General features: G+C 34.7%; 1 protein-coding gene across 1 annotated transcript; it reads right to left on the bottom strand.

Moving 5' to 3' along the window:
• Positions 1 to 713: 713 nt before the first annotated feature.
• Positions 714 to 7,469, bottom strand: LOC133297453 (transcription factor GAMYB-like). Its single transcript, XM_061496600.1, has 4 exons — positions 6,984 to 7,469; positions 5,772 to 6,148; positions 1,305 to 2,307; positions 714 to 1,207 (listed from the first exon to the last, which is right to left on the bottom strand). Exons 2-4 carry the CDS (start codon positions 6,132 to 6,134, stop codon positions 999 to 1,001), a joined length of 1,575 nt encoding a protein of 524 aa, XP_061352584.1. The 5' UTR covers positions 6,135 to 6,148; positions 6,984 to 7,469; the 3' UTR covers positions 714 to 998.
• Between the last annotated feature and the right edge of the window lie 7,315 nt (positions 7,470 to 14,784).

The raw sequence follows: 14,784 nt of genomic DNA, 5'->3' as shown, positions 1-14,784 counted from the left end.
GAGCAAAGAATGTCTCTGACGGTAAAGTATAGCTCGAACGTCAGCGAAGTAGCGTCACAAAGCGTGTTTCAGTTTCAGTATATTAAGTCATTAAGGCAAAATAAATAAAGAGGAGAAATTGGATGGAAAAAATAATGAGTACAGAAATGTTATAATATTTATGATGGCAAAGACATTTCACTACTTTCATTTATTTCTCCCAGACTACAAATTGATGAAACCTAGTCTTAATTATATCTTTTACCTTAATCATAACTTTGGAAAAGAACGTTGGAATTTTGAGTGTTAGAACCAATTCAGCACTCAGTTTCACTCTGCTGATAATTATTATACACTAATGAAAATAAAATATACAATATAGTTTTCAAACATGACCAAACAGATGGTCCTGAAGCTGAAGACATCAACCATAACATGCAGGCTCGAAATAATATTTCAAAGGTACTTTTCTAGGAAATAAAATATAAAAAACAAGCTAATACAAGTAGAAATCAAGAAAATCAAATATCAAACATAAGGTAATGGCAATTTAATAAGGAACACAGTCACACGCTTCTTAACAGATGTGCTTATAACATTATCAAATACCATTCTTCAACTATGAAGCACCGACTCCGACACGGCGTTTTCGATACGTTCCAAATACGTTCCCGATACGATCGTTAATTCGTCGATACGATACAATACGTTTCCGATACGTGTATCCGATACGTTGGGAAAAAAAATTCGGAGTATCGGTGCATCATAGTTCTTCAATATCAACACCATGCAAAGTGACAACATGAGATAGAGTGCATACCATAACCTTCATAACATTGATAAACTTGAAATATCTGACATAAAATCTCTTATCACCCACCACCATAACTGAAGGTTCCAAAGGTTACTGAGAATAGAAAAAACTTGACCTTAGTGTTTAGAAAGTTGGCAAACAAATGAAGTGGTTTCATGAACAAGCACTATACTAAGGCCAAAGCAATATCATGATCACCTACTTGCTAGTTATAACCATGGAAATCATCACCAAGAAATGAACCAAAAGCATCTTTTAGAATAGATTGATCATTGCCATACTCAGTGCCATTCCCAAACCAACCTAAGTCGAGTAAAGCATCAGGCCGCATAAAATCTATCTGATTTGTATTTTCTTTCTTCCTTGAATCGTATGCTGGGAACTGTGTAACTGCATCATGCTTAATATGTTGATCTGCCAAATAAGAAGAAGAAAAACTTTATTAATGAAACTCCCTAAAATAAGGGCATAGTCAATATTTACAACTAAATGGTATGAATAATATGCTAACCCTGAGTGGTTTCAACTGATTGGGGGCCATCCACTGAGCACATGCTAATAGGAGTATAGTCAGTCAGAACCGAAGCAGCAGATTGACCAAAGGGGGAATTCGGGTCCCCTTGTTCATCCCATTCTGTCTTACAGGGATTTGATGTTGAACTCTTGACTGCTTCATTGGGCACACAATTTTTAGTTGTCTCTTGATATGAATCAGTATTTGAGCCTTTCAAGCTCTTTGATTGGTAGATTATTGCTTCCAGCAAACCACTGCTCTGTGGAGAAACTGGATCCGACAGAATAGGCTCAACTGGAGGAGACTGAATCAATGTATCAACAGACTCAAGTGAAGGAAGCGGGGACGCGGGCATGCCCCAGCTACCTTGTTGAGTTTCGAAATATTGGAGTGAAGGGAGCTCAAACTTCATGGCCCCAGATAGGGGCGTAGAAGAAGAGGTATTGCCATTTAAAGTGGCATGGCTGCCAGTAAGGTTATCACCATGAAAGTGATCACTGGTGTTAAGAATAGGATCACATGGAGAAGTCAATGTAGGATGGTCAGGAATTTTCTCATAAGTATAATTGCCATACTGATCAAATAGTGGGACAGCACTACTGATACAACTGCCCAAACTATTGTATAGCATATCTGACTCCCGAAGGCGCTTTGACGGATGCATCATTGGGAACAAGATATTATAATTATGGGATGAGTCCGAACTTTGTTCAAGCATGCTGCTTTCAGGTATGTCAAAAATTGATGGTCCATATGATAGACCTGGACGTAGTTTGAAATTTTTAAATTCCACATCTGGTATAGCAAAATTATCTGTTTGTGAGAGATCATCATGCTGGCTGGCTTCATTTGTCAAGGTGCCGATGTTTAGACTTTCTTGATTGCCACTAAGAACCCGTCGGCATATTTCCTCAGGGTAGATTGGTAAGCCAGCTCGTTGCATTCTCTTAATTCTTGTGTTCCAATAGTTCTTTATCTCATTATCTGTACGTCCAGGCAACTGAAACAGAAAAATGAAATGAGCACAAAAGCAAATACCCCAAAAAGAGAAATGCCAAAAGAACATTGGGTTCAATTAAACAGATAACACGGAAGTAAATCTGCATAAGAAAGAATGTTGTAGGGAAGGGTATAAAGTCATTCTGCAGTTGGTACTTTGCAGCTTAATATTCAATTCCCTGTCTGTATCTTCCCCCCACACCCCCTCTCTTACACTGCACTGTGTCTGCATTCACGAATGTGAGAAAAGAGTCTCACCCTGGCTTTGGTCATACTTGCCACTAGCAAAATTTATCAGGTCTGAGCTTCAGTAGACAATTTTTTCTATTTTTATTCTTCCTTTACGGTTAAGTCTATTTTTATTCTTTCTCAGACAGATAAAGATGGTTTACATTTAGCATTAATATAACCTTAAAGCCCTTTCTCATAACACATTATTCACAAACAGTTTTTATTGCACTTTCAGTTCTAAAACTACATATTTTCCTTTACTCTACTTTCCTCTTCCACATTTCCCCATTCAATTTATGCAAATATTCACAGCGGCATCAGACTCTAATGATATCCTACCAAAATTTTGACCTTCACAAAGATAGATAATATTGTGATAAGAAAAAAGTATGATTTGGAACAAAATTTACAAATTATGTCAGAAAATATGGATCATACAATGACACAGAGTAAAGAAGGGTAATGTTTACATCTCATAATACACAAAAAAAGGAAAAAAAGAAAAAAAGAATTCACTCCAAGCTATCTATATGCAGATAAAATTTAATTCATCATAACTTGTTTATACTTCATGTTGTATATTATATACTCCATTCACAGCTCCCCAATAAATTAAATATATTGCTATAGTTGCACAATGGCCCTATTGATAGTCATAGGAGCATACTTAAGTGCATAGGGTTTAGCTAATAACTAAAAACATATTTGCAAAAATTAATTTAATTTTTTGTGGCCACTTCAAAGATTAATTTCCATTTTTTTTTTACTATATTCATAATTTAATTGCTGTAGCTTGTGCAATAACAGATATATTTATTCTATATTTATTGAGAAGAAATAGTCAATGTATTACTTGATAATTAAATTTAAATACAAAAAGAAGATTTATTTAATTCAAAATTTATGCTGGAAAGATCCCAACTTATTTTTTTGCTGCATTTCCATTCTTTTCCTTTTGGGGTGAGGGGCTCATTTTGAAGAGACAAAGGAAGTGGAGGGAAACCTAAGAATACATTTTGAATGAAAAAATGTGTTCTTACTAGGCAAAGAAATAAATGAAAAAATGTTCCCTCTTTTCAGCTTTCTGTTTTCTATCCTCATTTTCTGCTTTCTAACGAAGATTTTCACAAAACAAAAAATGCTCACTTGTTAGAAACTGAAATGGAAAAAATTAATAATAATAATTGCTAAAACTCGGTGTACTAGTTTAGCTTATACATTAATTTTCTATTTACATGAAACAAAAAAGAAGTACAAGACTGATATCAGGTTATAAATGTGAAACCAAAAGCAAAATATATGACCTCACGTTAAAAATGTTATTAGGATATTGTATATTTTGAATCAACATAATTTCTTCACATAACAATAGAACTCAAAATTTTAAGCTACACTCAAAGAATAGTAAGACAATATTTTAAAATATATTATCTTAACTTTTGCAGTTTAATGTGCGCACACACAGTTTTAAAACCCCCCTCCCCCTCCCCCAGCTCCCTTAAAATTAAAAACGGTTTGAAAAACCTATAGCAAGGAAATATAAGCAAAAACGACAAAAATAGAGGTTGAAGAAATCAGTTTCCAAGATACTGGGTAGGTCTCATAGCATCCATCCATTTTCTTTCATAATGGAGAAAGAATCTGGTGATGATTTGATCGTGGACTTCAGGAAGGTTCAAATTAAGAAATTGCAGATAAAACACGGGCAATGGGCCATGATTTTTTGATTGAAAATGACATTTTCAAGATACTGGGTAGGTCTCATAGCATCCATCCATTTTCTTTCATAATGGAGAAAGAATCTGGTGATGATTTGATCGTGGACTTCAGGAAGGTTCAAATTAAGAAATCAGTTTCCAAGATACTGGGTAGGTCTCATAGCATCCATCCATTTTCTTTCATAATGGAGAAAGAATCTGGTGATGATTTGATCGTGGACTTCAGGAAGGTTCAAATTAAGAAATTCCAGATAAAACACGGGCAATGGGCCATGATTTTCTGATTGAAAATGACATTTTCCTTTTTTAGAAAAAATAACAGCAGAACATATTTTTACAAACAAGCCAATCCAACAATCCCCTTTTCTCAGTAAGTAGAAAATGTTTGTAGAACACATGCTTTCTTTATGCTTTCTAACTCTTTAAAAACTTGCATAACGGAACACCATGTTAAAGCTTTTATTTGGCATTTAGCGGTTGGAGTTAAGAGGAGGAAGCACCTCAATATGCTCTTCAACCCATTCAAAGAATGACCTACTTTTGGTAACAGATAACTTATTTATTCTTACCAGTTAAATAATCGATGGCATATTCTTTTTGAAATATAATCACTTTAATAATATATTCCTCACAACAATATAATCAATAGAATATAATCTCCTTTTCTCAAAATTAGAAAATGTTTGTGCCAAACATGTTTTCTAATTCTTTAAAAACTTCCATAAGTGAACAACTAGTAAAAGCTTTTATTAGGCTTCGGAGTTCAGAGGAAGAAACACCTCAATAGGCTCTTCAACCCATTCAAACAATGACATATTCATACTAACAGATAAGTAATTTATCATTACAGTACTATAATCAACAGAATATTCATATAACCTTCTTGATAAGAAAAATCAGAAAACAAATCTCCATCAATGAGAATGAATCAAAAAGTGGAGACATGTAGTAATATTAAGAAATTCACCATTAAAATGAGATCACAGAAGACCTTAAAGTTAAATAATACAGCCAAATAATGACAAAAGCTATGGAATGTTAAGAGATTGCAATAATATTATCACTAATGCACAACAAATACAATGCCTACACAATCCAATAGGATCAAATCACAGAAAGAAAATTCCATTGTGCAAGAGGCAAAGTATAGATTTGCAAGCATCAAGAAGAATGAGTCAAAAAAGATCTGGGGAGGGGGCACCATGCTTGAATGATGCATCATGATGGCAACAAGCTTAGACTTATTCCAATCACATCCAAAATCCAGAGAATAACGTCTCAAGAGCCTCCATTATTTGTGGATATATTTATATCGGAAAAAAAATATTATATTATATTCTATTAATAGTCTTTTCCATACCAGAAATTCATCTTTAGTGTCTATGTCCTCTCCATGTCATAAAAATGAAGACAAAAAATGCAAACCACTATGTTAATAAGCTTTTTATACAATCTAGCTAAGCATTAGCGTAATATACAATGACAAAACATCAAAAGAAGTTACATTACTACAAACCTCTGCAGCCATTCGAGCCCATTTGTTTCCCATCTTAGCATGGAGCTCAAGGATTTTGCTTTCTTCCTCTGCAGTAAATGCACCCTTTTTCAGATCTGGTCTCAAATGATTTGCCCATCGTAGACGGCAACTTTTACCACATCGGGCAAGTCCCGAATGCTTTTGGACCGCATTCCAATTTCCCTCTCCGTTCTTTTTGACATATTCTACCAAAATTGCATCCTCTGCTGATGTCCATGGGCCTTTCTTTAAAGAAACTTCACCTCCCAAGTTACCTCCACCACCAGCTTCTTCAACCAAGAAAGATGACCGGCGACCCTTGGACATTTTCCGAGCATCACCCCCACTTGTCATGCTATTCATAGCTCTCAATGTGCCTACAAAAGTAGATAAATTTAAAAAGTTTAATGCATAATTTAAGACAATATAGAAGAGGAGAAGCTACAACCTAGAATCACTAAAAATAAAAATAATGCTCATCAGCATGCTACAGAATTTCACAGCATGGTACATCCAACAATTCAGATTTTATGTTTTTATCTATGCACATACAATAATTTTGTTTAAAACAAAAACTTGTGAAGTTCTGAAATCCAAACCTACATACTGATCAGCCAATTCAAGAATCAAAATCAAGGGAACCCATTACTTCAACAGTGTCTATTAATTTAAGGAATTAGACGAAGAAGAAAAATAATAAGGATAATCATATCCAAAATTAAAAATCAAAGGAAAATAAAATTCTTCGGCACCAAAAGTAGCAAGCAAGTCAAAATATTCTAAACACAAAAAGCTTCATCCATGTTATAGCAAGGATGTCATGGTCACGGACCTCAAAAGAAAAAGAAAAAATGAAAAAATGAAATAAAATCTGTCCCCAAAAGCCATAGTGAAAATCCTTATTGCCTGAAGCAGGCAAAGATGAATAACATTAATATTACACACTATAACCATCTGAGTAGGTGGGACAAATATGGAAAACAGAGGTTGCAATTATATATTTGTCAATCTTGTAACATTTAAGTCCACATTAGCAATAAACTTTTAAGACAAAAAAAAAAAAAAAAAAAAACACGTTCTCTGTCACTTCTTTCAATTGTTCACCATTTTTGAGTCAAGAATGGGTAACAGAAATTTTTATCAATCAAATAAATAAATAAAATTGAACAACAAAAAACAATAACATGCTTTACGACATTCATGGAGATTCACCTGAATAAAATGATTTCCAGCTCCAAACGAACTCCCAGTATCTACAATCTGCCAAAATTCATTAACACTGATCTTTGGAACTAAGAGATTGAGGTCAAGAAAATCAAGAACCCTTCATTTTAGGACCGATTTTCACTGAATTGATAGATCAATCTAAGCTGAAAAACCATGAATCGTTCAGAGAAGGCAACAAGAAGATCTGGAATCACATCACAGCCACCCCCAACACATAGAATTACATTTCAGAATTTCATACTGACACAACACGGAACACAGTCACACCCATTAACCCCCCAAAACAAAGAAAAGAAAAACTTTGCCCAGTTATTTGAAAAACTCAAAACCAGGAATCTGAAAAACGAAAACAAGAAATCAGAAATTGCAACCAAAGAAGAGAAGAAAACCCCAGAAAATGATTTGATAAAATAATCCTGAAATTGAATATATTATATTAGTGGAAATGGAAAGGAAAGATCCAAGTGTGGATCCACATGCAGAGAGGAGAGGTTGAGTTCTAGAGAGAGAGAGAGAAAGAGAGAGAGGAAAGTTGATGAGTACTTTGAGCTTAATTACACTAGCACAATGAGAAAGGGTTATAATTATTATAACTCTTTAAACATTTTTGAGCTAAGAGAAAAAAAAATTATTTTTTAAATTTTAATTATTTTGGTAAGTAGGGATTATTATTATTTTGTAATTTGAAAATGAAAGTGGAAAAGATACCTAAGTTGAAGCAGATTTGATGGCAAAAAAGGAGTGAAAATAGGAGATATAATAGAAAGGGTTATAATTATTATAACTCTTTAAACATTTTAGAGCTAAGAGAAAAAGATAAAAAAAAAAAAAAAAAGGATTATTATTTTTATTTTATTTTATTTTGGTATGTAAAGATTTTTTATTTTATTTTTTGAGCTTGAAAATGAGAGTGGAAAAGGTACCTAAGTTGAAGCAGATTTGATGGCAAAAAAGGAGTGAAAATAGGAGATATAATAGAAAGGGTGGAGATGACCAGGTACTTTCTCAAATTTTCACAACTTTCTCTCACATGAAAGACAAGTCTCTATCTTTCTTTGTCTCTCTTCACATCACATTGCCAAAGAAATGATGAAGATCCATAAGGAGAGAAGTACATATTATTTGTGTGTGTATACAGGTGTGAGTGTATGACTGAATCAAAACAGGAAAGTATTGATTGACTGAAAACTAGGGCTACAGTTGCTTTCAAATAGGGTTATTATCTATTACCCTAAAAAGATAAGATATTTTTAAATTATTAGGGATAAGGGAATAATTAAACCGTTGGATTTTTTTTCTTAATAAATTCATTCAATACTAGATGCTATGAGATAAGCAAAGGAACAATCAATTCAGGTGATCCTCATGCTAAATGATAAAAAAAGTTTAAAGAAAAAAACACATTGAATCCTTACCAAAAAAAAAACACATTGAATGATTGCTGTTAATCTTTTTGAAAAAATAAATGAAGAAACTTCTAATGAAGCCTTTCTTGTGAAGTATTATTATACTTCAATAAATGGGGTTAAAATTGTTTATAGTAGTGGTCTCAAAATTACGATAATAAAATGTTATCAAAAAAAAAAAAAATTACGATAATAAATTAAATAAATAATATTAGTTATACGATTTAAAAACATACATTTGAACTTTAATAATACTTTTTCTTAATTAAGTGAGATTCGGTATTATCCGTTAGTGTACTATTATTTTAAATTAAAATCTGAATAGCTTTTCTTGCCTAAGATATCGGGGTATGGAAGCTCCTGATATCTCTGAGGGACGCATAATTTATTCTACGTATCCATAATGTTGGTTGATATTTTAATTGGCTAGCAAATTAATGCAAGCATTAGCTCCACGTATGGAGAACATGCGAGAACTTAATTACTAGCATTTGTTTTTCTTGTCCCTCAAGAATGTCAGAAACTTGGCTTATTATCAATACTTTATGTGAACATGCATAAGGAGAGAAGCAACCCTTTATATTATATCTCCTATTTTCACTCCTTTTTTGCCACCAAATCTGCGTCAACTTGGGTACGCTCTCCACTTTCATTTTCAAGCTTAAAAAAAAATCCCTACTTACCAAGAAATAAAATAAAGTATCTATTTGGAGATTTTATTTCTAGATTTTCAATTTAGTAAAAATATAATTTTACAAGAGCTCTTATTATAAAAAAATTATAATAAATAAAAAGTAAAAGCTAAATGCTCCCCATGGGAGTTTTTTTAAAAAATATATGCTAATTTTTTATTTATCCTAATAGTTTATTCTTTCAAATAAATTATTATGACTATCTTTTTTTCATGCCTATTTTATCTATTCATTTTCAATACTGTTAGATCAAAAAATCTACTCAGCTTCACTCTTTCTGTGGCGACGAGTAGATATGAAAAAATGTAAGCATAATGTCATATTCCTTCTTCTAATGTCAAATAATTTCATCTTCCCTCCTTCAAAACCCTGAAAATAGCTCTATATAATTACAAAATAACTTTTAATTTTTTTTTAAGATTATTTTTTTGAAACTTTAGCTTAAAAGTAATTTTTAACTTAAAAATGTAAAACAAGCTCTAGATCTTATTTCATTGTCAAACTTAAGTTGGGAAATATCTATGATTCTTGTTAGTCTCGTATATTTGAATCCCCTGTTTATATATTTGTTGATCGTTGCTTGTCATAGGTTTTCAAGTCAAGTGTTTTTGTCTAAGTCATAAAAAAAAAATTGTTATTCTTTTTGGTTGTGCTAGATCTTAGAGTTATCTCTTGTTACTGAAGTTATCGAATATTTGTTATGCTTGTATTTATCTTGAACAGTTTGAATCTCTTGTTATCTAAAAGTTTTATTACATGTTTATCTTCTTTTTTTTGGATTATCTAATATTGTTATTTAGGGCTCATTTGGTAGACAAAATATGATAGGAATGAATATGATAAGAGTAGCTATAAATAGACTAAGTTAGGCTAGACTTTGGCTTAAATAGGTGTAAGAACTCGCACCGCTAAATTAGGAATTTTAATAATTTAATTATGAGTTTAAGAAATAATTTCATAATTGACGTTGAATAAATATGGGAAGAATTAAGTAATTATTATAAGGGCTTAATAACGCTGAAAGTCGCTTTTCTGACGAAAAGTGCAGATACTGGTTCTGTTTCACACTATAAGTGCGTACTGATGAAGTATCCCGAAAAATTATAATAAGTACATATGAATATTCCTAGAAAAATACTTAAGTTAAGTAAACCAAGTTTGGAGTCCTAATTATGAGTATTGATCCCAGAACTAATACCGGCGACATGTAAATGCGTACCGACAAAGTGTTGTGTAAAATTATAATAAAAATATGAAAAATCTTAGAAAAATGGCTAGGTTCAGAATATGAAGTTTGAGATTAAAATGATTAGTGGAGCTATTAATGCTAATACTGATGGGTTAAACTTAGGACTATAAATATTAATGGCACAATAACCTAGGTCAATTTTCCCTCATCTCTACGTGATATTTCTGAAGCTTTGTGCAGCCACCTTGCCACCCTTCTTCCCTCTCCATAGAAACCTTCAAGAGGCCACCTTTCCTCTTGATTCCTTCACAAAAACTCCATGTGTGAGTGTGCTCAAGCATTGGGAGGTTGAAAAGCAAGTCGTTTATGAGTTTTAGCTTATGTTTGGGTGTGAGTTGGGTGTTGACTTCTTAGTGAGTGTTGTGGGAGCCATTTATTTGGCATTTGTGACTTCAAGAAGCCATCTTTTGGTGGAAAGAACCAAACTTATGGATCATTTTCGTGGCCTCACTTGTGCAGCATTTTAGAGTGATGTAGAAACCACCAAGCCACCTCTTTTTTTCTGAGTTCAAGGGTCCATAGGTAAACCTTGATCACTTCCTTTGAAATTTCATGATTTTAGCTTGTATAAGTCATTAAAAGAGGGAACTTTGATCATTCAAGTTAAGGGTTGTTAATCTAGGCATAATAAGTAATAATGAACTGCTGTTTTGAGAAGAAATCGAACCTTGGACCTTGGGGAACTTTTGGGGTCGCGGATTATGTAGAAAAATTCTACAGAATTCTGTTATGTCCGCGTGGTAATCGATTAACTTTCCTGTGGTAATCGGTTACCATGTGAAGTAATCGATTACCCTATTTTTAGTAATCAGTTACCATGTTGAGTAATCGGTTACCCTATTTTTGGTAATCGGTTACCATGTGGAGTAATCGATTACTCACTATATCGTAATCGGTTACCCCCTATCAGAATGACCAGAAACCAATTTTAATGCGTGGGAAAGTTCCCATTGGTGCATGATGCCCTAGGAAGTCAATATTACTGTTGAGAAACATTAATACCTTTAATAGTGGGGCTTATTACGTGATAATTATGAATTAAAAGGATGCAAACGAAATAGAAGACATTGTTTAATGGTTATGATATTGAGATTTCTGAATATTAAATTGTGTATTCATACGAACATATTGCAATTGACGTGTTGTGAGACTGTTGGGTTGTCTGTGTTTACTGAGCCTTAGGATAGGAATTTTGGCACTACAGGTAAGCTTTCATGTCCTCGGTTTTTTCCATTGTTGGTTCCACCATACCTCAAGGAGGTATGGTTTATTATACATACTGTGTTTTGGTATGAAAATATGTGATGATTATTGATATACTATTGAGTTGTTTTATGAGTGCAAATGCCATATGATATGTATGTGATGTTCCACCTAGACGGTAACCCCTGAGTATGTGGAGACATACAAGATGGTAACTCCGTGGGTTAGGTACAGGCAAGGAGCCTTGTACTGTAGGTTGTAGACGTATGTAAACCCTACTTTTATTCTCTGGCCAGTAGGATGCTTACACACATGACATGAATATATGTTGCACTGCACAGATTATGAAATTATACTATTATTCTGCTTTAGAACTTATATTGCACATGTAAGTGAGCTTGGGGTGGAGAGATCCTTGAGGACCCTTTGTCTTACTGAGATTTTTTTTAGAGATCTCACCCCGTGTTGGGGCACATTAACGCCATGCCGCTTCAAGAATCAATGACTATCCCCACATACTAACACGAGACTTTTCAGTGTGCTTTTTCCTTACTCGCACACTTCCTGAGAAAACTTCCGAGGAGGTCACCCATCCCAGAATTGCTCCAAGTCAAGCACGCTTAACTGTGGAGTTCTTCCGTTCTGGGCTACCGAAAAGAAGATGCATCTTGTCAGTATAGGTAGTACCAATTAATTCTTATAAGCTCTCCCAAATTGTGCAGTCTCACACTTGCACAATCTTTTGAATCCTTCTCTTTCGGGTGTCGATTCGATTCATTCATGCATGTAACCCCCCGCTGAAAGCCTGTCAGGAGCCGCTCCTTGTTTGTTCCTCTTTGTACCGGCGATCACTCCTCGCCCTCATCAACGTTCAGGATGTTAGATGTCCACCAGCTTCCGCCTGGTTCGTCCTCGAACCACACCGTACTGGAATAGAGGCCTGCTCTGATACCACTTGTAACACCCTGCCACTTCAAGAATCAATGACTATCCCCATATACTAACACGAGACTTTTCAGTGTGCTTTTTCCTCACTCGCACACTTCTTGAGAAAACTTCTCAAGAGGTCACCCATCCCAGAATTGCTCCAAGTCAAGCACGCTTAACTGTGGAGTTCTTCCGTTATGGGCTACTGAAAAGAAGATGCATCTTGTTAGTATAGGTAGTACCAATTAATTCTTATAAGCTCTCACAAACTGTGCAGTCTCACACTTGCACAATTTTTGGAATCCCTCTCTTTCGGGTGTCGATTAGATTCATTCATGCATGTAATCCCCGCTGGAAGCCTGTCAGGAGCCGTTCCTTGTTCGTGTCTCTTTGCACCGGCGATCACTCCCCGCCCTCATCAGCGCTCAGGATGTTACATTATTGAGTTATTTTATGAGTGCAAATGCCATATGATATGTATGTGATGTTCCACCTAGACGGTAACCCCTGAGTTTGTGGAGACATACAAGATGGTAACTCCGTGGGTGAGGTACAGGCGAGGAGCCGTGTACTGTAGGTTGTAGACGTATGTAAACCCTATTTTTATTCTCTGGCCAGTAGGATGCTTACACACATGACATGGATATATGCTGCACTGCACAGATTATGAAATTATACGATTATTCTGCTTTAGAACTTATATTGCACATGTAAGTGAGCTTAGGGTGGAGAGATCCTTGAGGACCCCTTGTCTTACTGAGATTTCTTTTTAGAGATCTCACCCCGTGTTGGGGCACATTTTCAGTTACAGGTACCTTGGGGGTTGAGACCTCTGGTGGCAGGAGGCCAGAGTTGAGCTGATTATGCATGTTGCTTTTGTTATATGCCTGGATATTACTTCATGTTTTACTTTCAGTGCATTGTTATTTGATTTAAGACATTGTTTGTCTATGTGCCTTATTTGGTGAGCATGAGGGTTGTCCATGCCACATTGATGTCAGTTATGCTTTTAGTCTTGAGTTGTATAAGTGTATCTGGATATTGTTTGGGCTACGTGTTGTAGTTCCGTGACTTGATACATATATATGGATGAGGTATTTCAGTTAGTTATTTATTGCAATTTACAAACAAGCGATATTTTGAAAAAGGATAAGTAATCAACTTGGTTAATTTAATATGTACATAATTGGAAAGAAAAATTTAGCTTCCGCATTTATTTAGTTGCGCTATTACCATATGTATGTTTAATACACCGGGTGCACACGGGGTGTTACATTTTATGGTATCAGAACAATTTCTAGGAAAGAAGTTTGTATGTATTGCAATAACTTAGGATGCCTTGTTGTGTGAATATTTTGTTGAGTTTCTTTTAGTTTTTGCTATAATAATGTATGTGTAACCACATTATGTGGGCTTGATCAACTTATCCTTTGTGTAACATGTGCATAGTTATGGTACTTCCGAGGAGGACTCGAGAGACGAATGAGGGTCAGCCTGACCCGATCCTAACTGCATTAGCTGAGATGCAGCAGCTAGACAAGCCGACCAGGAGGCCGCTAGAGTGGCCAATCAGGCGATGATGGACGCCGTGAGAGAGGCGAATAGAAAAGCAACTGAAGACGTGCTTGAGGCGAATCGATTGACGAACATGACTGTAAGAACCCGCACCGCTAATTAAGGAATTTAATTAGATAATTATGAGATTAATGAGATAATTCTATAATTGACCCTAATAATGATGATAAGGCTTATATAATTATGGTAATTGATTAATAATGTTGAAAGACGCTTTTCTGACGAAAAGTGCAGATACCGGTTCTGCTCGCGGTATAAGTGCGTACCGATGAAGTATCCCAGAAAATTATAATAAGTGAATGAATATTCCTAGAATAATATGTAGGACTGTGATTTCAAGTTTCAAGTTAAAATGATGAGAACTGGTGCCAGAACTGATATTGGCTATGGAAAAGCGTGTACCGGAAAGGTGCTGCGAAAAATAAAATAAAAATATGATAAATCTTGTAAAATTGAGTAGTTTCAGAATCCTAAGTTTGGGATTAAAATGCTAAGCATAGCAATTATTGTTAATATTGTGTGTTTAAAACTTAAGTGCCTATAAATAGCGTTGTGGCACAAAGACCTAGGTTAATTTGGGTGCCTCTACGTGAGTTTTCTGATCTTCATCAGCTGCCACCCTCCCTCTACCCTTCCATATCCTTCTTCTTCTTAAACTCCACCAAAATAACCACATTTACTCTTAGTTCTTTCATCAATGTGATGTAGGGAGTGAGAGCAAGGCTTGTGTGAGT

The sequence above is a fragment of the Gastrolobium bilobum genome, unplaced genomic scaffold (assembly GCF_033153095.1).
Source record: "Gastrolobium bilobum isolate Gb01-03AN ecotype WA unplaced genomic scaffold, APGP_CSIRO_Gbil_v1 utg2867, whole genome shotgun sequence".
NCBI classification, from domain to species: Eukaryota; Viridiplantae; Streptophyta; class Magnoliopsida; order Fabales; family Fabaceae; genus Gastrolobium; species Gastrolobium bilobum.
Note: the sequence above shows the minus strand (reverse complement) of the source record. Positions and strands in the feature narration are given on the sequence as shown.

Coding starts and splice junctions, on each gene's coding strand:
- LOC133297453 (XM_061496600.1), bottom strand. CDS start 6,134: ATGAATAGCATGACAAGTGGGGGTGATGCTCGGAAAATGTCCAAGGGT. Junction 2,308..5,771: donor GGGCTCGAATGGCTGCAGAG/GTTTGTAGTAAT, acceptor TTTCTGTTTCAG/TTGCCTGGACGTACAGATAA. Junction 1,208..1,304: donor ATCAGTTGAAACCACTCAGG/GTTAGCATATTA, acceptor CTTATTTGGCAG/ATCAACATATTAAGCATGAT.